The 27,943-nt window shown below is 41.0% G+C and overlaps 1 protein-coding gene across 1 annotated transcript in view; it reads right to left on the minus strand.

Annotated features, from left to right (window-relative positions):
• Window positions 1-632: 632 nt before the first annotated feature.
• The window catches only part of LOC104082042 (neuroendocrine convertase 2-like), a gene marked incomplete at its 3' end in the record, with an annotated part of 60,865 nt that continues 33,554 nt past the window's right edge, over window positions 633-27,943 (minus strand). Inside the window, exons 5-8 of the mRNA XM_009585000.1 lie at window positions 26,938-26,975; window positions 10,178-10,254; window positions 3,487-3,575; window positions 633-808 (exon numbers count right to left, since the gene is read on the minus strand). Coding sequence (XP_009583295.1) covers window positions 633-808; window positions 3,487-3,575; window positions 10,178-10,254; window positions 26,938-26,975 — 380 coding nt within the window. The remainder of the gene's footprint in view (window positions 809-3,486; window positions 3,576-10,177; window positions 10,255-26,937; window positions 26,976-27,943) is intronic.

Genomic DNA, 27,943 nt, shown 5'->3' on the forward strand with positions numbered 1-27,943 from the left:
AGTTGTGGCACACATTTTACCCAACCTTCTAATAGAGTACAGGTTTAACAGATTCCAGGATGATACTGAGTGCCTTTAACAAAGACCACAGACTGTTCCTAGGAGGAGGTGGAAAAGTGGGAATAAACAAGGAGGCTCCTGCTACTAGGGAATAATATTACTCCATAGACATCTGAACAATTGTGGTTCAATCACAGCTATAATAATGACCATATAGGAGTGACCTAAAAAACACAACAAATCCAAAACGACAATTAAATTGGTAGCACACCAAAACAATGTGATGTCAGTAGTACAGCCGGATGTTTCAACCTGGGGAATATTTACAAGATCAGGCTCTTCCATTTTGACTGCGATGGCATATGAAAAGCGTATGTAAGCTGACTAGAGATTAACAGTTCCATGCAAGAGAGCACAGTATCCCAAGACTCTACAATAAAAGCAATGCCACAACATCGAAGAGAGAACATCAATGGACCTTGGAATACGCTGAAAGTTGGGATAGTTTACACAATTGCATTGTGTTCTGCAACATCTATGGGAGGACCATGTATTCCCAAGTCACTGATTTCAGCGCAAGTGTGTACATATCATTCTGCCCCAGCACCCAGATTATTTAGTAAGACTGTTACCTTGTTCACACCATCTGCCATCGCTTGCAGTGTTAGCTCTCTAGGTCCATCCACAGTCTTTCCATTATCAGTTGGTCCCCAGCTGGCACTATATATATCTATGACCTGAGGCATATGACTAATAGAGGAAGCCTCAATGATGTCTGTCATAAATGGCTGGTCGAGCATTCGAATACCTGTAGATTTAATCACCATAAACATGAATTATGCATTACCCAGCACAAGATGAAATCTCAGCACCTGGAGAAGTCCCCCAGTTACAGGTATTTTAATTCACTGGCAGTTTCACCCACTCAGTAATTCTGCCCTCACCATTCACATTTCACCAGGGCGTGCTTACCCAGCAGGATGGCAGCACTTAAACACCCAGCCACAGCGATGCAGCGTGGCCCAGAAAGAGAATGCACTTTATTATTAGCTTTCTAATTACATAATATTTTCCATCTATTTGAAAACACTTTTAAAACAGTAGTATTCAGCCATCTCAGCATTTCATAGCATTTAAATAATATTAATAATGTTTAAAATAGTATTTTGTAACAACTAGGGAAAAGGATTAAGCCCGCCCCCCCCCATCTCTAATTTATACTCAGTGATGTGTTGACACTTCATTAGTTTTTCAAGTAATTTTTCTGTTTATTTTGGTTTTTCTCCAGAAGGTAATCAGAGAGGGGAAACACACTACACAAAAATTTCCTGGAAAAATATCATCGTGTCAACATGCAGACGCAATAGCAAAATATGGCCAGTATTTGGAGAAAGAAGCAAACTAAGACCTGCTTCCTTTAACCCACACTGCAGTAGAAATCAAGTTAGAGTTTAAACGATACAATCCTAGGACATGCCAACTTCATAAAACCTCAAGGTGTTGGCACTATGCGAGCCAGAGAGAGTGACAAAGATAGCAGCGCAAGCCCTCACATCCATCATGCCCCCCCCCACAGGACAGTTTCACTGATAGCCAACCTCCCAGTGGCCTTTGGATGAGACCTGAGTAACCAGGGACACATTCCAACTCTCATTTGCAGGCTTGAGTTGAAGTTCAGTTTTCCCAACAGTTTTAGGACACAGATGGGACAGAAATCAGTACCACAGAGCCAAACAGTGTGAATGCCAGCAAGGACCCCAATTTAGAAGCCAGTGCTTTTACGATATTCAACACAAAATCCATACGCCAAATGTGAGGCTGGAAAAAGCGGTATAAACTTCAAATAGAAACCAGACCCAAGCTGGATATTCCTCATCTGCTAATTCAAGCTAGAAATTATGAAGTCAAACTCAATGAGTGAGAAATCCCTTCACATGCTTGTAAAATGCAGATCTGCACGGAAACCACAGAATTAATTATTGACCCCGGGGAGGTGGGGGAACAACAGGAGGAGCCAAGCCATCTGGTTTGACTTTAGGGCAAAAAAGAGGTACAGAAGCAAAACACACGGTGCCCCAGAACCTTGGCTACAAACTTCCAATTCCATCTCCAAACATGGACCTTGAATCACATCAGTAGCAGACTCTCAGCTCTAATGAGTTTCCAAATTCCCACTGACCACACGGTGGTGCTACAGGTGCATGCTGTCCCCAGGCAGGAAAGGGTGGCTTTTCCAAAAATTGGTGGGATTTTGCGATGAAGTGGACAAGTATGGAAGGCTATTTGTAGGCTGTTGGTCATCAGAAAAGGCCTTCACCTCTTGATTTTTAAGGAACCAGCTTGAAGTTGTAGAGTTATGCTAATAATACAGATGAGGTCCAGCCAAAATCCCATGCCTCAATTCACATTCCTCTAAAAGTAGCTATTGCCAGAATGCAAATTTTGTGAAATGTCCCATCCCTGCAGGGGACGTTAGCATTACTGAAGAAAGGGGACAAGCACTAGACCTGCCTGGCCAGTTACTAACTCTCAGTGATATTTCTTGGGGTAACAGCTTAGCAAACATTGCTTGGTGCCCTTCTACTGCGGAGATTCACCTTTTGATTGTGTAGGTGACAGGTGAAATGTAGTCTTCCCCAGATTCTTCTGACTCCGCGGTGAAACAGGGACTGGCCAAGCAGAGCAGAGCTGCCCATGCACACACAGAGTGAACCATTCCCAGGAAGCAATGGGTGCATCCACACTGGTGTTTTCATGCGGATTGCGGAATGAAAGTGAAATTCATAAGCATCTGCCTCTGCTTGCTGTGGCTCGGTTCTCATCATGGAACAGTCTTAGAGCGGGAAAACTGGATTTCTTCAGATCAAACTAAACCGACACATGCTGTCCAAGAGCCTAACTCACTCCAATCACTGTGTTCAGTCTATCAGTGCAGACGAGGTAGTTAGAAGCAAAAATACCCAACATACCCGAGGTGTGAATGCTGGGTGCTAGGCACCACCCATTTCGTTCTGTGCATCTGCTCCTACCATTCTGCATCGTTTGTAAAATAGAGGAAATCAATGACCGCAGAGATTTACAGCACTGCAGGCCTGGCCCTGTGAAAGCCTAAGGAATAAGAGCAGCACGGGATTTGCCTTTTCAAATAGTTTCTAAGTATACCTCCTGCAAAATGAGATTTGTCACAAATGATTCTGCAACTACGCGGGGAAGCAGCACTGAAAATCAGTATACAAACAGGAGTTGGCGCAAGAAGGAGCAGAGCTGTTCCTTTGCAATGTTATTAAAGAGGCTATATAAGGCCCTCAATTGAAAAGGCAAAGCCATGAAGAAATTCCTCTCTCCCCAGCTACTGTGAAAAGTAATAAACACATGGCCTGGTGCCAACCTGCAGTCCTGTCCTGGGCAATGCTCCCTGTCTCTGCAGAAGTTCTGCCTGAGGCACAGTGGCGTAAGGACCATTTACACCTTGAATTGCTACCGTACCTGCCACCTTGGAGTTGTATGCAACTCCGACGCCGCAGATGTTGTTGTTGGCAGCAGCAGACACCTCTCCCGCGCACCTTGTCCCATGGCTGCAAAAGGGAAGACAGAGACACCACGTGAACCCCAGCCAATGCATGTGCTGAATCGAGCTGGATCAGCGCAATCTTGTTTTTGCCTCACAGTCAGCTCCCAGCACTTCAGAGGAAAACCGTTCCATGGCAAACTGTTCAGTGCTGTATTTGGATCCTCGGACGAGCTCATTCCTTCCTGAAGCAGGAGATAATAAATTTCCCCTCTGCAGTATGAGCGATGCTTGCTCTGAGGTTAACATGCATACTTACGCTTCATTTAGCTGTAAAGTTATTCAGACCTTTTCTTTTTAACTCTGTCAAACAGGTTCTGCCTTGTTACCAACCATTAGTCAGTAGAAACAGTCCCTTGATAGAACAGTGTAAAAATAAGATCAATACTAATTCCTTTACTTTTGTGACTTGACAGTGTGATACCTGTTATTTTGAACCCCACAGAACAAAGTCTGATTGCCTTTTTGCTATTCAAACATGTATCAGGAGGTATCCCTGCCTGCAAAAAAAAATGCTATGGAAAGAGGTGGGCACAGTATCGAGCTGGAAAGCAGAAGGGAGTCACAAGGGTCACTGCACTCCTCAGCAGCAGAGCTGTGGCCTGGCTGGCTAGACCCAAGGCATGTGCATCCCTCTCCTCCAGTGCCTAATTCCCAGGAGAGCTGACAAGGTGCTCCAGCTGTCAGCTCACAGAGCTACTGCTTTCTGCTCAAGTGGGTAATGTCTCTGCTCTGACACGGAGGTCCAGGTTTGGGCTGACACATGGCATTTCAAGAACACTTGGCGTCTCTGAAGTGCTTTACAGAGACCCTTTAACTGGCAGTGTCTCTGAGGCAGTCCTGCAGGAAGGCAGATTGCATTTTCCTTTCTCCTAATTCATCATAGAAATTAAACCACAGAGAAGATAAATATAGACAATATAATATAGTTTAAAAAAACCAGCACAGCAGCAGAGAAACTAGTAAAACCTGTGCTGCTGTCAGGTTTTTTTAAGTTTAAGATGTTGAATCAATATGAATCCATCCTACTGCTCACATCAATCCACTCTGTGCATTAAAACTGGCATTGCTCCTATAGCATGCTAAGGATTCATGCAATTAGCAGTTCTGTGTTATAAAGGCTATACAGAGTACCAGACAAACCATCCTGGGAGGAAGCAGAATTGTTTTATCATCTTTTTTCTCTCTCTCTCTCCCTTTAAGCATCTCTGGCAAAGGTGAGTGTAACATTAATAAAGGGGTGAGAAACAACACATTCTTTTTCCTGCTGTACTTGGAAGAATATATTCTTAAAGGCAGCTTCACGAAAGAAAATGACTGGCCTTGAATGTACATAGTGTCTTGATCATGAAAGGGTAAAGATGTCACGTGAGTTCCTTTTACAAAGGGGGCAGAGAGGAGAGCGATACAGATTTCTTATTCAGCTGCCGGAGAAATTTCTTTCAACAATCAAGCAGGTTTTCCCTCATGTCCTTGTTCAAGGAACTGTGAAAAAAATATACTGTTGCTAGGCATTCATTATCTAGTCACCTGTGGGCTAGCTACAAGCCATAGAGCAGAATAAATGGCTTTGTAAAAAAATTGTCTTGACTGATGCTGGGGTGCAAAAAATCGGTGACATTGCCAGGTGAGCTCTTTCTTTCACAGAGGGAAAAACTGTATTAGGACCTTCCTGGTGAAAAGATTTTATCAGAAGGTCCTCTCCCCCACCTCGCTTTCCCAGCACACTGGCCCACATGATGGAGACTGTAAGCAGACCTGTTCCAGCAGCTCAGGGTTTAGATACTGTGCTGCTGACTAGAGGAAAAAAAAAAAAAAATCACATGTGAGTTAGTGGAAACGCATTTGGTTGAATTATTAATGGCAAATAGCAGACTTTTCTAATTTAGCCCTATTTGCTGTTCATGTATCATTGATAAACCCACTTTGATTTCTATGAAGTGACCCATGTCATAGGCACAAATCACAGCTTTTCTCTCCAATGTTCACCTCTTCACTATTATTTCAATGTTTAAAACAAGGGGATAGAAAACAATTAAGAATATTTTCACCTATGACCCAGTTACTTCAAAGGTAAACCATATAGTAGCATGCAGAGCAAGTTTTCCATAAACATTATATAAATGCAACCATTTTACATGAACATTCGTGAAAACCTAACGTGAGAGAGAGGCTGATTCAATTGAAAGTCAGTTTTGCCTTCAGCTGACTTAAATAACGTATCTGTACTAGTTATGAAAATTTCACTCTGCTTTGTCTTTTAAAACTATTTCTATTTCTAAAACCCACTGCCAATGCTATTGTGCATGCCCTTTTATCAACACATTTTTCAAAAGAGTCAGAGGTGGCACAGATTTCACTGGGGTTCCTTTTCGTCTGCTTTGTAATGCTTCTGCAGACAGCAAAGGACAGGATTCATCCTTCCTCACTTCAGCTGTCCGCCGGGGGAGGGCTATGCAGAGCTGCAGTCTCAATAGCTGGGACGATCTGCCTATGTTGACCACTTTAGTTGCTTTTGCAGTTAAATATGCAAAGCTCAGAGGGACACTTTTGTGGGGCAAATGCCATCCCCTTTTCACTCACATGACATTGTCAGTTTCTGAGCATTTGAGTGTTTGCACAAGGGAAAGCGCTCCCCTACTTTGGGGAACGTGCCTCTCTGCCTGCATCCACACACGCCAAGAACCAGCAGTAGTGCTGTGGCTCCTCCCTGACACTTGTGTTGTAACACTGCAGGTAAAAAGAGCTGCTAAATCTGTTTATACAAATTTTCAATTATTATATTGTTTCCACTGTATTGATTGAAAAATGAGGAGGAAGGGAGCAGGTGTTTTTATCCTGTTAATGAGCGCTGTCTGGAAGCCAAGGGGAGTTCTTTCCTTGACTCAATGGTATTTTGTTTGGACCCATAATAAGTAAAGAACATTTTTACCCCTAAAGAATATGGGTTTCCAAGATAGTGAATAATTTTTTCCCAGCTAACTCTTATCTGGGTGAGAGAACATACAGAATACAAAGGCTACAGGAATGGAAATAATTATTGGTTATTTATATCATGACAGAAATTCGTAATCTCAGTGCTCTGAGATGGGGAGCCCTGAATCGTGCCTTCTGCATGCTCACAGCAAGAAATCAGAGGGCTGTACAGAAAGGCCAAGCCATCTCTGACTCCTGTTGGTACCTCTGCACTGCACAACGTGGTACATGCCAAGGTACTGAATGTGGTTCAGGAGCAGTGGGTGTTAAAAATCCCAGGCAGTTCCAAAGTGGTTCCTAAAAACCACTGAGTGCTGTGGAGCTGCCTCTTGGCTTTTGGGAACAGGGCTTGGTTCAGGTTCTTCCACTGCTCCCACGGCTCCTCAGGCTCAAACACAGCCCTGCCCCATGTGGCACCCAGTGTCCCCTATCCAGCTTGGTCCCCTGTGGTGTCTGAACACAGCCAAGCAGTCAGTACAGCAAGCACAGGAATAAATCCCTTGGCTGCCCAATCATCTATGTGCCTCTCCCTGCAACAGCAGCTGAACTGCCCGACTGCAATTCCCTGCCCGAGGCACCACACTGTCCCCTTCCAAAACCCACTCTGCTTGGTTTCGTAGGCCAGTGGCTGTTAGATGGAAAGGCTAAAGTGCTTCCAGCAGCCTTAAAAAGAACAAAGTGGAAGGGGAATCTGTGCTTACAAGCAGAGCAGCTGCAATTAATGAAATACTCCGTGCAAAAACCTCTCCCTTTTTTTCTTAAAGTCTGATGACACTTTGCACATGCAGCTGGCAGCTCACAAAAGCCCCTTGGTTCATCTCCGTAAAAAACAGTCCTCTGCTTCTTGTTCCACAAATCACTTGAATCGCTCACATAGAAATGTATTCTTTATGGAAAAAGGGATATTACGCTACCCTATTTTGAGTCTGATCCTCCTGCATGCATAAAATTCAATGGGAGATACATCACTGACTGCAAACTGAGCAAAATGGAGCCTTTATTGCAGGTTTCTCCGAATGGCTTTTCTGTGTAACTACTCTCTATTCAGACACACCTTTGCAGCTACACATATGGACAGACAGACTGCCATAGGCAGACAGTTGTAACCTACCAGTAATAATAATTCAGGAGTCGGAAGTTATGACAATAGCTTATATATGAGCACATCAGCTTGATTAACAGTATAGCCAAGAAATACGCAGAGAAAAGCATAGTCACGACTACTCCTGAACAGCTGGATATGGTGTGTTGGTTTGCATCTTAGCCTGGTGAAAACATGAAATCTTGCATCTTAAAGCCTTCTTGAACTGTGCAGGCAGGAAAGGGATGCTTTACTGAATGCATTGCTCCTGCGATTCACCTTGCAAGAGAGAAAATTCTCTGTCTCACCAAAGAAACGTCAAGGTTCATGACAAAGAATGCTGTACTTTCTAGGCATCAAGTTTTTCTGGAAAGAATAATGAAGGAAATCAGCAAAGCAACTTCTGCATTGCTCTTCTCCTCCTGACTTGTTGACTTGAGCTCCCCACCCCTCAAGAAAAGAAACAGAAGAAAGTGTTGCAGTTCTCTGAAAACCTGAATCATGTTGTTCTCAATAATTACAGATCGGGTCACAGATGACCACGCTGCTCACCCTTGATTCTTCACTTGGGTGCCTGAAGTTAGCCAGAGGCACTTGGGGCAGAGACCATAACCTTTGCCACATTCAGGATGCTCGAGGCTCGTTTTAAGAGACTTCAGGAGGTAACTCTGCCTCCAGGGCCACCTTGCAGAACACGTGAGGACTGCAAACTGTGCCCCACTATAAAATACTTGATAGCAGCACGATCAGTGTTAATGGGGCTTGGCAGAACACAGTTTTATGAAGTTCCACACTGAAAATGACAGAAGCTACCATTACCCACTAAAGCTAAATTTAATTTTCCTCTGTGCTGCTCCACGGCTAAGTGATATCTTTCTCCTACAAAGATCCTTTGCATAAATAAAGTGAGAAAGGCAGCAGACCTTCACAAATTAGAGCCCTACTCTTTCTCCGACTTCCCATTCACTAATTGGATTCATACTAGTTTAAAAGTGTCAGATGTCCTTTCCCGAAATGAAGGAGAAATCTCATTGGCATCTTGCTTTGGCTGAAAAATGGCAGGACTACAAAGGAGGACATCACAGCTCCTAAATCTGTTTGATCCGTTCCAGGAAGCCTGTGTCTGAGGTGGAAGCACAGCTGCTCCCCATGTTTGTTGTGCCATTCTGACAGAACTAGAATTGATTTCTTTAGAAATAAAAACAAAAACCCCATACAAAACTCAGAGGCCATTCATACACCCACACTACGTTAGAGATGAAAACCACACCAAATAGGCCTGAAATATTTTTTGATAAGCACTACAACTGAGTCCTGAAATCTTTAAAAGTTTTCAAATTCTCAGTGCTGCTGTTATGTCAATGCTGGCAACATCAAATACATTTGCATCTTGAAGACTTCTGGAAATTTCATTGAAAATATCCTGAAACAATTTTTACAAATTTACAGACCCTGGGGAGTATGCTGCAGAGCCAGAGACGCTGGATGCTGAGATCACCAGGTAATAAACATACCTTATGGGTGTGCCTTGGACTCTGCACCCTTGACTATGCTATATCTTGCTGGAAGCAGTTAGCCTGACAGAACGGGCTTTTTCATGGGACAGATGCAGAATCCAGGGCACAGAGTTTTTTTTAAAAACTGTTGACACACATTTCTGTTCCATTCTAACCAAAAATGAGTTTTGGGAAACAAAAAAGGTCACGTTTCCTAAAATCTGAAGCCTTTCTTTTTTGGCTATTCATATTTATACTGTACTTTGAGGACCAGACCTTCTCCTGCTGGAAGCTGGCTAAGTTCAGAACACATTGAAGGAGGAGTGGGTCTTGGGCAATCATGATGTGTTCAGGAGAAGTAACACAACAAGCACAGCTGCACTGCTGATTCCAGGTTTATAAACACAACAGAATATGTTCTCAGCCAGTGTATGTGGACTTTAATTCCTCCAGCAGTTAGAAATATCTCAGAATCAGCCCTGAAATGCTACCCATGTACACTGTCCTTAAATCAGTAAAAGACAGATGATTCAGAACTTATGTAAGATTTAATTTTTTTAAACTGGTCATCCTACACCATGTTGCTTTTCTGCCTTCTTAGTCTATAATCAGACGAAAAGACTTTTTTCCTCCCAAAGCCATTTCCTGTCTCCAGCTTACTCCCTTTAAAATTAGCTAGCAGTGATACTGCCTCAGAAGATGGGAAACCAGTCAAAATTGTATTAAGCATATACAGATTTGAGCTACCATAATGTCCTAGGATAGCTGACAGAAAATGGTACGTGGCTATCACCCATTCAAACAATTTACACATATACTCTTCTGAAGCAACAACTTCATTTATAAACCATAAAATGTTGTTCAGCATTATCTAGAGGCTACCTAAAAAAATGAAGGAAGAAGTAACCTCTAATTTTCAAGCAGTAGTGAGACTGCAGCTTCTGTTTCGGCAACCACAGAATTTAGCAGAAAACAGACATTCCACAAATATCAGCCAACACTTATAATTTCTAAGGCAAACCAAAGTGCGGAGCAGGCTGATCAAAACCCATTTACCTGTTAAACCAGTCATCTGTGTAGCGGGGGTAGGGGTAGGGATCATTACTGCTGAAGTCATAGCTGGCTTTGGCATTCTGCAAAACACAAAGAGGTTCAGTAAATCAGCAGAAAAACAGATGTGCAGGGTGAAGTGGAACCCAAACTGAGGGGGAGCTGAGAGTCGTTAGTAAACTTTGCCCTCTTTGTTCTGTGAGATGCATCTGGACATAAACTGGTCCCTGTTGTGGTATGCATTTCCCACACCAGCAAGCAAAGATGCTTTCTGGGGTGCAAAGCCTTAGTATTTCCAAATAGCGTGTCTAATTGTGAGGTGGTGTGAGAGCTCAGGCTACTACTGAGGGACTGTTCATCAACACTTACAAGAGTATGTAGGTGTTATGCTACTTGGTGTGGCAGGACAAAGGTTAAAGCCTGTTTTCCAAGCAGTGGTGGAAGTGACCAGACACTTGGGTCTTCCATCATAAAACTATTTTTTAAAAACTCATTTGTGGTACTACAACAAACAGTCAATGTTCTGAAAGCATTTCAATGCCTAAAAATGTAAGTTGCTCAAAATTCAAATGTGAAAACTGCATTAGTGGTCAGCACATATGCCTGACAATCCCTTTGCATATTTTCGTGGTCCTTCAGTTGTCTGAACAAATGCGGCTTTCAGGCATTTTTGAAAAATGTCACCCCATGTCTCTGCTTTTCATATAAATCTAAATCATTCCTGATTTTGCCCCATCAGCAGAGTTAAGGACACTCAGCAACTTTTTGATGCTATATCTGAGAAGCAAATGGATGCTATATCTGAGAAACAAAAAAAGTTTCAGAAAGTCAAGTGCCATCTTCTTTCTTCTCTCTTAATGAAAAAATAAATAAAGGGTGACTGAAAATTAAGCTTTTAAAAATATTTAGAAGCTTCCTCTCAAGCGTATGTTCACAGAGTTTATATTTTAATAAACACCATACTCAAGGAACAGAATTATGTTAATTCTTAATTAATGTGTACTTGTATTCTTTTTTCAGATTTGGCTGAGCATGCTATTGAAGATAATTTGAGACTCGTGTATGAATAGCTTTGCTCCTAAAAACATTTCCCTTCAGCAGATTCTCAGCTCCTGGGGTACATGAATAGACAGTCCATTGGTAGCACCAGAGTCTTTGGGTTTTGGATTCAAAACCCCTAACTCTCAAAAACTCTTGTGCCAGAATGAAAAGGGGACAATTGTCCTTGATCCTTGGAGGGTAAAACTAAGTATCTTTCAAGTTACTGTATAGAAATTTTTTTGAGTAATCATTTCAGAAAGCCTGGTGGCTTATATTCAGCACAGACAATAAATATTTTGCAGCATTTGAATGGAGCAGAGATTTGCAGAATGCCTATCATGTGGCTTGATGCTGTTCTCCAGCTCAGACATAGCTGAATCCCTTTGTGAGTATCCTTATTGATCCCTCCGTACCTGTAAACTAAGGCCCTGATTTTCAGCCTGAAGATGCCTTCCAATAATGTCAGCTATAGCCACAGATTCTCAGTGCTTCCAAGTCTCTGTGCCCAGGTATATGTTTAATTCACCTCTTTTAATTACCACAGCTGCTTATACAGCACTTTGAATGGCATAGATTTGTATGAGCTAGGAGTAAACAGAACATGACTTTTCAGCCAGGGAAAGAAGGGGAATTTGACAGTGGTCTACAAATCATGAAGAGCACAGAGAAGGTGGACAGGGAATTACTATTTACTACTTCTCATCTTATAAGAACTAGTGGGAATCCATAGAAATTACCAGAGGGGAGATGTAGAAGCAGCAGCAAACAAGAAGCAGTACTTTTCCACAGAACATGTAATGAGTTACAAAATTCATTGCCCCCCAGCAATACAGAGGTTAAAAGCCTGAATGAAATAAAAAAGTGGTTAGACAAATTAACGGAAGATAAATCTGGAAGGGGTATTGGATGCTGTGCTTCCTCCTTCTCCAACAGTCCATAAAACAGTGAATGCTAGAAGCTGGGAGGCCATAGTCAGGTAGATACCACACAGTCTCTGACTCGGTAACCATACTGCTCCCCAAGCATCCACTACTGGCTGCTGTGGGAGGCAGGCTCTTGAGCTAGAAGACTTTGGGCCTCACCCAGTGCACCTGGAAAAAGCCGTGTGGCACAGACATCCCATCTTGATGCAACAGAGGAAGTTTGGATTCTGCAGCGTCCAGGGGAGCTGTGACAAGGATTTGTGCAAGGGGCCAGGTTTCATCCAATACATGGCAGTAAAAAGAAATGAGCTTGTCAACAGAAGATCCAGTCCTATTCTTTATTAACGAGTGCAGCATCTACTCCTAGCAGGACAAGCTGGAGAACCACATCCTATGGTGAAGTCAAAATAGAAACGATGACTCTCCTTGAGTAATTTAATTAGCAGATAAAACCTACTCTGTCACAGAGTCTAGCTTGGCAACCTTTGGAGAGAAATGCATTTCAATCACAAATTAAAAACTTTCCTACACTACTGCCTTGGACTAGACATGGCCTGGAAACTATGCAGACTGCAAATAACTAAGCTTAGTTCCAGTGATTTCGGATAGTTTCTTTCAGATAGGTATGGTCTAACTCAGGACTAAATGTCATTAGTTCAACACATTGCCAGCTTCTTATTCAGCCAGAACTTCCATTTTCACTCGAAAAATATTGTACAGATGAGAATTTAAACTCGGTCATGGGTCAGCTGTGGTTTTTTTCCCTATCTGGAAGAAATGCAGTCCCTACTTACATAGACCCTAAGCTCAAAGGGGGTCTGATGAGGCTGATTTTTCAGGACATCATCAGACATGCAAGCACCTCATGGTAGCTATCAACCGCTCATAGAATTCCCTTATGCAAAGAGCCATGGATGGAAAAGCCCTTCTAGCTGTGCAGATGTACCACTCGTGTCCAGAGTAGTGATAAGCAAAGAGATTCCAGCATGAACGATTCAGCCACATTACAGCAGCCTGCAGCTCTGCTGCATGTCCCATGTAACCAAATGTCAGCTTACGGAAAGGTTGTGTTAGGCAGGCTATAAACAAAGTTGTGCAGCACTCTTCCACATCCTGTAGCTCTTATTTGCTTGATTTTGGATCACTGCACTCAAATGAAAAAGATATCTAATGTAGCAGGAACCATCCACAAAGTGCAAAATTAAAAAGAATTCTTGGAAAGAAAACAACTGCTGACTGCACAATTTATCTTCATTAGGGTCTTTGAGAAAAGACAGCGAGTTTCAGCTTCATGAAGGAATATTCCGCCCACACTATGGAAGCAGTGGAATGGGTAATGAAACAGCAGTGACAAGTACAAATGGCCTGCTTCAAGTTCCTAATTTAAAGGTTCCTAATTCAAAGATCAAATCCCCAAATATCTAAGCCTCAACCTTTTTAAATTTTTTTTTTTTTAAAAGCATAAACCAGTGACAAATTAAATGTTTCAACACTGGACCAAAAAGGGAACTGCTTCGGAGGATAGCTAAAATATTTCATCTTGTGTTTTGGAAAGTGAATATTAAAATCTGTGGTCTGCCATTCTCCTCCACAGGCTGGACTCCCCAGCAGGCAGCAAGAGGGAATTTATTGCTAACATGGAAATCTAATCAGGATAGGAACCTGGGAGGTGGCAACCAAAAACAGTGCAGATGAGGATCTGAAACAGCACACCGAAATGAAAACATTTTGCTTTTCAATTCAGGTGATTCAGTTTCCAGTTTTAATGCCAAACTAGTCTACTGGCAGCTACTGCTCTTAGACTTGAAGTGTCCAACATTTGGTTTTCAATACCTACGGTAGTTGCCTGGTTTTTTCCCTCTAGAGAGCAACTCAAGCCACCAATCTTAGGCACTGATCACAAATTGCAGTCTAGCCTTAGACTACTCATTAGGCATACAGTGTTAGAACAAGATGAATCCTATGCCTTATGTTCAACCAAAACCAGTTCATTGTTGCAAAGCAATTTGAACCTGATGTTTATCAGTCACCATCTATACACAACTGCTTATAAATAATGTCTATTATATAATAAAAATGCTATTACAGAGAGGAACGGTATTGTATTTTAAGGAGTATCTCTGTTTTTGCTTTCTAGACTCTACCCCAAGTCAGCTGCTAACAGAAGAGTACTGGATCAGATGATGAGATTCTTTCAATCGTTTATTAAGTAAAGGCTTATATACCACGACACAAATAGATTACTTCTGCCTGTGTATAAAATTCTGTTTTCCTTAAAAATAAGCTTAGACTGGCATTTTCCAAAGAATTGCCCTGTACTTTTTAAAATACATGTAGTAAAATCTTCTGTGTAAAACTTTCATTACTTAAAATATGACAATAACAATAAATCAGTTGTCCCATGTGTTGCTCAGATCTGTAATAAAATTATGTACCTTGAATAATGCAGCAAGCCCATAATTTTTTATATGGTTTTACAAACCTCTGAAGAGTAATTCACATAAACTTCTTTTTTCTCCGTAACTCAAAAAATGTGCCTATGCTCACATGCTACTCCAGGAGACAAACAATTAAAGACACATGTCCTGCTGGTCACAGTCTGATTCTATTCATCACATTAAAGCACTGGTAAATTTAGCCCAGAGATCTGTATCTTTTAAAAGAAGAGAAACATTTTTAACACAGGTGGCATCTGGTCTTACCCTCTTCAGGCAACTGCAAATCCTTCGAGATCTAAAGCAGAAAGATACCTTCTGCTTGTTTGATTTCTTTACTGATCCAAAGAGCGAGCAAACCCCTGGGCTCAAATTACAACATGTAACATCTTGGAGAAACTTTACTAAAATAACACCAAACATCATGTGGTGGGAAAATGAAATTCAGTTTTGTACACACAAGCTTAAGAAAATGGAATATGCTCACCAGGAGGCAAAAAAGGAGGCAACGTGGTATTTTGCTTAGGAGGAGTGCTGAAAGGCTTAAAGGTCATTAATGAAAAACAGAGGCACTGTTGCTAAGTCAGTAGTCATACAGTAAACCCTCTCCTCTCTGCCATGGGAAGCATGCTGTTATATTTTGTTTTGGTTTGTGGTTTTTTTTAAATGGAAATGAAAAAAACCTGCAACTCCTTAAATAGCTCTGCCTCTACATGAACTAATTTACATGTCCCATATTACTATTCAGCAAATTCAGAGCTGCATTTAAGACCTTGTCAACACTGAGAATATATCCACAAAGTAATGGGCTGTGTTCAAAAATATTAACCTTAGAGACCGAAGTCCCTGCTGGTGAGTATCATCACCTCCCCCCAGAAACATAAGCCTTTTACCCAGTTCTTACAGGTACATCATAAAAGTACTCAGCCAGACAACACCAGCCAGATCTCGAATAATGAATAAGATAGCAGCACACTTTTCTGTCATCTTCCTTTTCAAAACAGTCACAGAATAATACATCAGAGCATCATTTGAAACGGATGAAGTAGAGAAGTGTGCTGGGTCCTGAATAATACTTGAGGTGCCCATACGCCCTCCTGGCAGTCCAGTTTCAGGTATTCACTAAAGGCCCTGCCTGGCCACAGAACAAGCAAGTACAGAGCACACTGCAGTGGTGATTTCATTTTCTGAAATGAAAATCACTGAAAAAAGCTCTTATTTCAATTTCCTTAACACTCATCAAGCATCTGGGATTAGATCAAAAGAAAAACTAGTAGAATTACAGCCAAAAGAGGATAAACTGACTACAAACAACAGATGACTACTGCATGATTTCTAACAGTAGAAATATTTGAGGTAACAAGTGGTAACAATTCTAATAATCCAGTTATTAGAATTTATAGGAAGACATGTTCACTGTCTCGCCTCTGATGCAGCTTCTTACTTTGCTAAGATGAAACTTTTTCACTGCTTAGGTTTAAAAAATGCAGCTGAAAAAGACATGGGGTCTCCTGTTAACGTTTGTATTTATCTCCATTAAGGTAGCATTATTTTTAAAGTTATGAAGAAAAATTGCTTCACTGAGATCATCTTACATTGTGTTCTTTTTCTAGATTAGACAGATTTCCTTTGCCGAGTAACTGATGATCTTCTCTACGTATCACTTGGCACTACAGTGTCACACAACCTGTTATTTTACTTCTTCCCCACTAATTTCTTTCCTATCTCCCCTGCAGACAAAATCAGAAAACCAGCACAAGTTACACTGCCGGCTGGTGCTCTTCAGCATCTGAGCATCTTAAAAAAGGAAGGCTGCTTCACATGGGGATAAGGCACCTGGGCAGTACAGCACTGTTGTATACTACATGGGTGGATCTAAGCACAGACTTTTTCAAGCTTCAAAGAGACTAAATTATCAATTCCATTCTTAGGTACCAAGACTGTTGAATGTTTTCCCAGTAGAGTAAACAAAATGAAAGTCCAAATACATCCAGCTAAATGCCATCTAACTCTCTGTGGCTGTTTGCTAATGCTTGGCTCAGAGGTATACAGTCAAACAGGACCAAAAAAAAGAATCACAGAGATGCAGAGAAAATTTAGATCTGGCAGATTTTTTCAAGAAGTGGAGAATTATTATTTTTTTCCTAATGAAGTTTTATAAATAAAACTAGCCCATTGAAATATCCTCCATTTCCTCTCCCCTGCATCTTCACCTGGCATAGGAAAAGGCGTAAGAAATTGAGGCAGGCATGAGACTTTATTAAAAAGCAAGCAGCCAAATGAACTTGTGCTTATAATAAAGAGGCTGCTTCACAATTCACCTCTTGGCATTCTTAGCCTGCTCCACAATTTTCAGGTTGATGTGGAGGAAACCTGAAGCAGTTGTTAATTACTTAGAACCAGAGCTCTGAAGGCAAGAGCAAGTTAACCTACAAAAAAAAAGAAACCTATTTCTGCTTAGGCAAACACTCCTTAATTTTCAGAGGCGGGGCACAAGAATCTTTAAGCTATACCTGCAACATACTGAAGAGGTACTGAATATTCATAGGGAGGCGCATTGCTAAGACAATTAAATTAATAAAATAAAAATAAATTAAGCAACTAGTTACTGCTAAAGATTTTCAGGGCAAGTAGCAAATTTAAAGCTTCAGACTATGGAATGAACTCATTGATTTCTTTAATTCAGGGGGGAAAGAAGAAAAAAACCTGGCATCTGAGTGGCTAGAGATACATGAGCCATTGAATTATTTTATCATAATAGCAAATACAAAGAGTGCAATGACTTTTACTGAAAAATACTGTGAACAAATGCTTCATCCAGCTTTAGTGTTCCATTTTATTAAAAACCTGTCCCACATTCCCTTTCCAATACATGGATTTTTTTCCCCCTTCAGATACTTCAGTTATGTATTAATGTGACCTAATGAAGTTGAGAGAGTAATAGAGGTATAAAGCTGGCAGCAGAGAATGAGGTTCAGGTCCATTATTCTTAGTTATATTCCTGCAAGAAGTAACTGACAAGTTTGTCAGTACGTCAAGTACGTGTTGGGTGCTCAGCTGCAGTGAAGGTTGTGTTTGCAGTGTTTTGATGGCAGCCAGCACTTACAGCCTCTTTGAGGGATGAGCTGGAAGAGAAGGGGAGCTAAGTCCTCTTGCTCCTCTCAATAAGCCCAATCCAAAGTCTACCAAAATCTGCCACACGCTCTCCCACCAAACACAGCAGGCAGGATTCAGATCACACTCAGCAAAAAGATGTCTTCAGTGGCACATGGTAGATAAGGGACAATTTTTTCCATCAGTGGAAGAAAATCTACAGCTCAGAGTTTGCGGTACAAACTCAGCAGTCTTTCGAATCCAGTTGTTTAGCGTGACATGGTCTGGGCAAAGAGTGGCCACTTGCACTGGGAGAGCAAACACTTCCCTGCTGCTGTGTGTGGCTAGCAGGAGTTGGCACCAACATCACTCTCTGTGACTGCAAAGGCATCGCAGTCAGAGTCATTAAAAACTGATCAATTATCAGCAATGCTCACAGCAAAGTGCAGAAATAGTGGACATGCAGTTATAATGCTACTCCTATCAAGGGTGACCACTTTAATGGGTTACACCAATCATGTTGTTACAAAACAGGCAAACTGCGGCTTTGCAGAAGAGGGAAATCAAAGTGGCTTAGATGGTTTGGGGAGTTAGCTACAACAGACAGACCTGGTCCATGGCGGTTATGGAGAGGGGAGGACAGGGAGAGGTATTCGGGTGATACAGAGGAACTGAAAGTAAGAACAGATGAGACAGAAAAGTGGTTGGGTATTTTCCTTCTTCTGAAAGGTTTCTCAGCTGACAAGAGAAGAAACGGTTAACAACTGCTCAACTGGTGTTTCACCTAAATTGGATGAATATACAAGAGGATGAATGGACACATAAAAGTGACATTGTAGGTGAATCAAAAGCAGGTGAACATTTCAGAGAAGAGACTCTGCAAACTATTATCTACATTTCTTTTGTCACAAAAAAGCAAACATAGGTTGACTTACATGCCTTAGGGTCAGAAGGTCTTGAAGATGTACCCTGTTTTATTCCGGTCGCATGCTGACCTCATTAGCATAGTTCGAGAGCATCCCAGGGGAGTATTGATAACGTGACTAATATCTGTCAAGACATGCTGGGTCCAAGACATGGACCAATTTATATGCTTCTGCATTCATTAAAAAGCTTGCATTGCTTATTCCATGTGGAATCAGCAAAACCAATGGACAGCTAAATCCAAAATTTCAGGGAGAGAAGGTGGGATCTTCAGAACAGACATTCTCATGTAAATCTACACATACTACATTTTGCAAGTGTTTATGTTTTTAAATAGTACGTGATCATTCCAGGTTCTTCTCTTAAAGATTAATACATTTGATCACAGCTAATGTTTTCACAGTAATTTACTGGATGCTTAAATTTAAGAAATGTCCTAGACATCATTAGCTGACCGAAAGAAAGATTCACAATCGCATCAGTCAGACATGGTATCGCTGTTGACCAATTCTGCAAATGAGTTAAGTGCCACTGAATTAAAGTGATTTAGTTTCTCACAACAAGTAATTCGAAAAAACATGTGCTAGCATTGAAATTACGAAGTCCTTGAACATAGCACAGCCTTTGTTCTCTCCTTTGTACAAATCCAAAGGGAGATTCACCTCCTTTAATAAAATCCAGACCACAACCTGCCTGCAGAACATTTCCAACTACCATATCCATTTAACTTTCACCAAACAACAGCTACACAGCACTGGAAGTGGCCGCAGTTTCATCAAATACAAGCTCCTGTTCTACAGTAAAACATGTTATCCCGGGCAGTCATGTTTCCACAGCTCTTGGTATCATTATTTGCTCAGTTGAAGCTAGGAAGCCTATACCTCTTACCGTGATGATTTAAAAAAAAAAGGAATACACAGTAGAACAAACATTACAAACCTGTTATTTATATGACCTGCCAAATTTCTGATTGCTCTGAACTTAATGGGAAAAATACCATTGACTTCAATGAGGCCAACATTTTATTAGACATTGTGCACTGCTATTCTGTTCCCCTGTAAGAGATGTTCATTATGCTTATTGCTTCCGTTGGGAACGCAACAGAAATGAAGAACATTATATTTAAATCAAAGCAATCTGAAATAGGGCAGGCGTTTAGAAATATCTTAACCACCTACATAGCTACTGAGAAGTCAAATATTAATATGGAGAACATAAATGCATACAACTAAAATCAAACAATGCAAAGCAAACAACCATGTCAAGATGAAGTGCCAGGACAGAGAAAATTGAATTAATTTCAAATTAACCAAATTAGTTTACAGGCACAGTAAAGGAGAGGTGTTTAAAGTACTGGAGATCATCTGCATCTTTATCTACTGCATTTAGGCTAGTATGGTTTTGCAGAAGACAGCGGACTCCTCGTGCCTCCCTGCTCTCCTTTTCTGCAAGTTTGGCTTATCCAAAGGGCTTGGCCAAAACTCTCCTTTTAAAACCAGCTGCATGCCCACTAGTTAACAGTGGGTTTGAGACTCTCCTTGCCAAAATCAACACTGGACCTAAAAGGCTCTCCCTAACACCTGCCAAATTTTGATGAAGCTTTGTGAGGGACTAGTGTTCCCCACATGCACCATCTAATTCAGACTTCCCTGGTGATACCTTGGTAGCCAAAATGTAACTACAGCACGAATTTTAATTAAGTTCCATTTCAGTGCTGATGGATATTCAGGGATTTCAACACTGGTTAGTATCTTAGACAGTATGAGCTGTTAAAATAACTATTCTTTGAAAAACAAAAAAAAGTCTGCAAATGGAAAAATCTTCCAAAATGTTTTTGCCTTTTTCAACCCAAAATGTGGTATTTTCACTCTGGGGAAAGAGAAGCTCTTTATTTCATTTTGTTGAACTTGGTTTTAAAATTGCACGGTATGCACTGCCTCCAGGGGACCGTGTATCTGGCCCTGTTCTCCCAAGTAGATCATGCACCAGAGTGGGATTTTTTTGCTGCTGTTTTAATTCAGAGTGTTCTAGAAGTCAAATATTTAAAATGAGGTTGAACTGATCCAAAATAAAAATATTTCACTTTTATTTTCCCCTGGACACTTTGATTTTATAAAACACTCATCTTTACTAGCAAAAATAATGTTCTAATGGAAGATTTCTGGCCAGTTCCAAAAGATAATTGGTCTGCAGAAAGGGAGGTAATAAAAAAACAAAACAAAGCAATGCCAGGTCCCTCCATGGCAAACAGTGAGGACTAACATCTTTCCTCTACTTTTCTTGCCCAAATGGAAGAAGAAAATCTTTCCAAAAAAATTACTTGGAGAAACCCTGGAGAGAGGCACAAGCCAATTTCAAAAGCGCCAGCCAGAACTGATGCAGAAATGTCCTTATCTGCTCTCTTCCACCCCTGTGCATTTCTCATTTCAACAATCTTAATTTACTTTCCACGGATAATGCCTTAGTGAAAATTAATACCACTGCTTAATGATTAAAGCGATTAGCCACCTTGCACTTTCTCAGTGTGCAGCTGATTAATTAAGTACATTGATTATAGAGAAAAATAAACACTGCGGACAATGTTTGGTCTTTAGCTTGTAAAGCAAGTGTCTTTGGCACCATCTCACATTGCTTGCGCACCAGGCATGCATTTAACTTGAAGATTATCCCTTTCAGGTGGTTCTAATCTAGAATAAAGCTGGAAACTTTTTGCAGCATTCATTGCTCTGAAAAGAATCTCAGGCAAATGCAACTACAATACGTTAGTATCTTTCTGATTCCAAAGGAATTGTACTTTGAGGATATTTTATAGCCAGTATAAATCACTGCATCCCCCTGAAGAGGCCAATATCAGTGGAGCAATGCCAACTCCAGCTGTATAGATGGTGCTAAGCATCAAGCCCCAGAACTTGCCAAGCATTCAGGGTCCAGATCTCTCTTAATGGGCTTTAGCAAAGCAGTTAGCATAACATCTTTCAGTGTGAGAAACCCAGTTTTCAGCTACAAACAGAGCTCTGTATGTGACACAGATCATCTCTCCTTATGGCAATCACACCTTCTTCACAAGTTGCAACCTCCTTTGCAGAAAAAGCCTCTTTCTGTGCCCTCTGGCAATATGAAATGATCCAGAGGCGAAACAGTCTTCAAATTCATTTTTCTGTTCCATCTTTTTAATTGAGTTGAAAGCTAGAAAGCTTTGATAACATCTATGATTACAAAACTTTTTTATCTTTCATGAAGCAAGTAGACACTGACATCTCCTTCACATAGCACCATGCCTTCTCTCTCCCGTTAGCAGTGCTCATATTAAGTAGCTATAAGGCAGAGAAGAGGAACTATACAGTCATCTTATTTAGACTGCAGCACACGAGCTCGACTGTAACAAGTACCTGCAAAAACAGTTACTGTCAGGAGCAGGGGAGGAGGAGAGGACTATTTGGGGGACCCCATTATGTTTTCCAAGATGTGAAGCATTTTCTGCACATGGTAAACCCAGCACAGCCTTCCAAGTACACAGAGAACCTTATTTGCCTGGCTGACCTTATCAGAGGAGGCATCATCTCTTTTTCAGCCTTTCGTATGTTCAGAGGAAAAAACACACTGCACAGAACAGAGAGATGAGCCCAGAAGCTGATCCTGCACAGAATAACAGAAAAAAATAGCGAAGTCTGAAATAGGTAACTTCATTCTCTTCCCAGTAGCTTCTAATTTATGCTAGTGAAACTTCATTGCCTTGCTTGTCTTGAATGATCATCTTCTAAATGCTAAAACCAGCCTCCTATGTGCCAAAAGCCACCTGAGCAGCGTAAACAGCCCAACAGAAGGCCATCAGTTTCGGTTGCTAAGGCATCAGTCAGCCTGGCATTTAAACACTTGATCCATCCTTCTATCCCGGCAAAAAAGACGTTTCATTTTGTCTCAACAATTTCTTGATGAAATTTCTGCCACAATCTACTTTAACAGCATCCATCAAACAGTGTGCTTACTAGATCTTCAGTGTTAGTAGAAGGATGTTTGTGAATTTATCCCAGTTTTTGGTTGATAATTTTTAATTGTTATGCTAGTGTTTATTTTAGAAAACCTGTTAGCAAAAAACCCAACCCCAAAGCAACACCAAAAAACAAATGAAACCAAACAATCTAAAATCCAGTTAGTGTTGAAAACATCTGAAACAGTTTATTCTCTCCCTTATTTTCTAATTTTCTAGTATTATTTCAACATTGCAATTAAAAATAGGTACTAGCATCAGTGGCCAGCATGCAGAGTATGCCTATAAAATACCTTTGATGTATTAGCAGTAAAGCTTTATTGACATTAAGTGTCTAGTGCATGTGCTCAATAACCCTTTGAAATGCAGTAGGAAATGGCAGCGTAACTATCTCAGGCTCTTTTGGAAATCATGCTATAGGAATTGGATCTCATAAAGCTAACTGAAATCATTCGCCGACGCTAGACAAGGATGAACCCGACTCTGCTATGGTTTGGCTTTATTTTCCCTGTGGATCCCCTGGGCTGATATTAATGATAGTGCAGAGACGTTGGGAGTTTTTCAAGGTCTTCAGAGGGTTTCCAACAAATTTCTGTCTTGGAAGGGCAATGTTCTTCTCGCCACCAGTTATAGGTGAGCTCTATTGACTTGGGCAATTACAGCTGGGATTTCTATGGGGCAGATCATCAGGGTCAAAGCAGCACGGTTCATCTAATATCTAGCCCTTGTTACTTTGCTTTTCTTTCTCGCTCAGATGCTGTATCTTGGAGAAGTCAGTCCTGAAAATTGCTGGCTTTGTATGTACAGTCTGAGTTGAAAGAAAACCATGGAGTATATTAGGCTTCAGCTTTTTAATTATCAGTTCATAATGAAGGGTTCTCTTTGTGGGAAAAAAATAATTTCCCGAAGGCTGAACCTCTGCAGGGTTTCCAACGCTTGGAAGAAAAAAATCGATTGTTTGACAATGAATCTCTCTGCATTCACAGTACAAAATGGAAAATTCCAGCTTTGCTGTAACCCCCTGACCCCAGAAAAGCAAGTAGCTATACTGCAGCAAGCTGAGAGGGTGTGCTGGGAGAGCAGTCCATCCAGACCGTGAGCAGGCACACTCCCTTCCATGTATATGAAGTGCATTAAAAAGAGAAATGGATGATTCAAGCAGTAAAGCTCAGAAACTGCAAAGAAAAATATGGATAGAGTACACTCCATGTGATAGGTCATAGTTCAGTAATTTTTAGGAGAAAATACAAAATGTTTTTTTCTTGAGAAAGCTCTTTCTCTTCCCTGACCCCCCTTTTTGTCTAAGTGCTAACCCCCATTAAACTATTCAAGCAAGAAAACCAGCAAGTCAAAAACATAAAAGCCAAATTAAACGGAGTAATCAAAGCCAAGTTTTTATACTTGAAAATGCTGCAGTGCCAAACACACCACCTTTGAGAGACTTTCTAACTGTTCCCAATTTTCCAAGCAAGATGTACAGACGTTGCCAGGGTATGCAGGCATTTACAGACTTGAGAAACATAAGCTGTAGGCTTTTAATTTCCTCAACATAAACAATATAACTTAAAAGAAAGCTGCCCCAAAGTGCAAATGTCATGAAATACCAAACATGTGGAACAGGAATTGTACAAGGATGACTGCAATTGCTATACCAGCCCCGAAGCGAGTTAACAACTCATTCCCAAGAGAGTCGTTTCATTTCATTTTTAGGTCTAAACTGATCTTTTCTTCAGCTGAATTTAAGTCCTTGTCTTTAGTTCATGGCCAAATTACTACCTACTGGGAAAAAAGGCCCCCGTGGTCTCTGAGACACAGTAGATGCTGTCAGAGCAGGATCTCCTAGGACTCTAGGAGGCCTGCACAGCCTTGCAGCAAGAGGAGGAGAGGCAAAGTGCAGGTGAACCAAGCCCTGCAACCGCTGTGCTATACTTGGGCAAGGGAGGAGATGGCAGATTTTACCAGCGGGAGCAGAGGTCAACCTTGCCCTTCAGCCAGCCACCTCTCAGACACAGCAACTGCAGCTGGCTCTGCGTGAGGAGGTGCCAGCACCTCTTACTGGTTACCAAGTTTACCCTTTTACTGGTTACCTTGCATATAATGTGCTAATTTAACAGCACGTTTCCTTGCTGTGTCCTCTGGTATATTCAGCACGGAATTAAAAGTGAACCTTAGGCAAAAAAGATGAACTATACAAACTGAAGCTTTTTTTTCCTCCCCCCCCCCGATGCTGTGACAGCCTAGAACCACAGATTTCATGTGATAGCTCATATTTTTGTATTTCTGTATGAAAAGCATTGCAGTGGTATCTCCTTTAAGACTTCGATCTTTCAGATGGGGTTTCTGCTGCTCCTTTACCAACCACTCATTCCTCAAGTCTTTTGTCCCCTGTGTCTGGCTTTGATCTGCACTGCACAAGCCATGCCTAATTCTCCATTTTGCACTGGCCAGGCAATCTTCTTTTGTCCCTCCACAGCCTGATCATTCCTCCACTACTGGACCGCTCCTTGCTTGGACAAAGTCATCCCTACACAAACCTTTTCAGATTCTCATCTCAAAATCAGTACCCTCACAAGTCTTTCACGACTGCCATTAAAGGTTTGTTGTCTCCATACCCAGACAGCTTTTCTTCTCCAATTTTCATCCCAGTATTTCTCTTCTGAACTCTCAGATATCTCTCCAGCTCCGCTATTTTCTGATTTCTAGCACCATGTCTGTGCATTGTCATTCTCCATGCCATTTTCCATTAATTTCCAGAACACTCACTATTGCCACTCTAAAAACAATACATTTCTGCTAAGCCTGACAAATATTTATCCATCAAACAGAAAATATTTTTAGAATTGGAAGAGAAAACACTGTGTTACTGAGAAATCTATTTTTGGCTTCTGGGCCTGCTAACTGTTCCCATTTGACATTTTATCAGATATGGTATATACACTTTTTGCTTTTTATTTGAAACATGATTTTTAGAACCAGAATATTCCCACATACTTTGTCCATGCCTGCTGCTGAAAAGTGAGTAAAAAGCGCATGCTTTGCCCAGATCATATGCTAGAACATACACACAGAGCACAATTCCCACAAAGAAAAAGGCTGCCTTTTACAAACTTCTTCATTTGTATCAATTTATGGGAACATCCTACTGAGTTACTCCTCTTGGGAGAGAATTTTGCAGTCACGGCACAGGGTTTAATTAGCTGCTATCAAGTTATTAAGCCAGTTCATAAGGAGCAAAACTGGCTATCCTGCACTTTACCTCTGTGGTCAGCTATTTCCCAAATTCCTTGTCCAAAGTAAACACTTTCTAAATCCATTTATTCTCTACCAAATGTGCTTTTCTACTTGCAACAACAAATAGATTTTCATTCTGTGTGTTATTATTTTCCAAACTGCAAGTACGTAAAAATAATTGTCTTACTCTTTCTCATTTTGGAGCTGTTCTGAATGGCTCATGTTTTTACCAAAATTTCTAGTTGTTCAAAGTTGAACAAAAATTTCTAGTTGTTCTAGTTGAACAAAAAATTTCTTTTTTGTTCTTTTCATTTAATTGCAATTGCAAACTAAACCACATTGCTCAGCTGAAGAAGCCTGGGCTTCCTTCAGGAAGCCACTGACTGTAGGAGAATAGCAAGACCTAAAGCAGAGACACTGTAACCTCACCGGCAAGGAGCCACAGCTTCCATTGCCCAACGGACTGCCACAAGTGCAGTGTGAGAGCAGCATACCACAAAGGCAACCTACAGTCCATGGGAGCCCTCGTAGATGCCTGGAGACGGGAGTGCTAGTGTCAACGGGGGGTTGAGGAGCGCCTGGAATTATTAAGAAAGATAAAAATCCTCTAGTCCGAAGGTCTGAAGCCTGACGTAGGTTTGAGGAACAATCAGTTGACACAGTGTGTGCTGAGAATACACAATCTGCCCTGCACATGCATTGAAGCACTGGATCAAATCACCTGTTCTAAAAGAATTAAGCTGTTCCTGGAGGTTTCAAAGGCTAATACATGCCTTGCCACAGCCCACAGCTCCGTGGCCCTCCAAGTGACAGGTGCATTCTGCATCTTAATAGCAGGATTTAGAGCCAATTCCCAGGTTACTCATTTCTGTCCTAAATGCAATATTGCAAGCTGCAGTTTATTTAATGTGAGGCAGCACTGCCACTCCTCCACAAAGAGCCTTGTCACCTTTCCATTCCTTGCACAGGCAGTCCCATTTTTAGTCTGCTTCTTTCAATGTGAAATGTATCATCTCTAAGATCAGCAGTTCAACTGTACTGTTGTTCCACTCATTATTTAAACTTTTGTAGCAGAGGGACTATAACAATAAGAAAATCCACATTTTACAGAGAAGATCAGCATGTACTTACATAATTTGATGCAAGATCAGGATGCAGATAATCAATTCCTGCAGTAAGATAATGCCAGAACAGAAACCAAAGGTTAAGAGTTTCAGAAAAGATTTTCTAATGATCACAGAACAAAACAAGATTCCTTTGCAACCATAGATAAATGATCATGGCAAATAATGCAACTGATTGAAGTGAGATTCCAGTTTTTAAGTGTGGACTTTTAAACTAGTTTACCATTTCTGATGCAGTCCCAGCTAGGAGTTTTCAATCATTTATGTCAAAATCTAGGTGCCAATTGAAAAGGTGAGCTCAGCAACAAAATTTATTGACCTGTTCTGTAGACTAGATCATATTTACTTATTAAGATTAGTTTAAATCACAATTTATCTTTATACAAGTTCTATCCTCTCAAAGCATACCAAAGCTAACAGGATCGGTACGCACTGGATCAGTACAGGATATAAAAAGCAGTATTTTTAACCACTGAAAATTGTAAACTAAGTAGACAGAAAATTACCTAAATTAGACTTGGGGAGATCACTACGGCAAACATTTTAGATGATGTGTATGAAAGAGAACTTTTCGTGTTGGATTAGACCATTTTAGCACATATCTGAGCGTAGGCTTCACACCTTGGTAGTGTGCTAAAGATTGTAACAGGGCAATGGTGCTGAATATACTCATTCTAATGTATGCTATCTTTCTACATATGGCAAATATACAAATCCCAGAGGATGGTCTAACAGAAGCAGCAGATCTACACTCAGATGGGATAAGCTGACCTATTACATATCCAGTTAAAACATACAAAGAAATGGCCACCAATCTCATGTCACATTTTGATCATTACTCTGCCCTGTGTCTCCAACCACCACGCTACTACACGCTCAATTTTATCTGCAAGGAAAATGTCATATGATCGCCGTTATTCTGACGAAACTATTACCTCCCATTATGTAGGGTCCTTAGCACTAGGTCCACATGAAGAGACCCTTGTATCTGTGGAGAGCCTTACTGATCCAAA

The sequence above is a fragment of the Fulmarus glacialis genome, unplaced genomic scaffold (genome assembly GCF_000690835.1).
Source record: "Fulmarus glacialis isolate BGI_N327 unplaced genomic scaffold, ASM69083v1 scaffold11679, whole genome shotgun sequence".
Lineage (NCBI taxonomy): Eukaryota > Metazoa > Chordata > Aves > Procellariiformes > Procellariidae > Fulmarus > Fulmarus glacialis.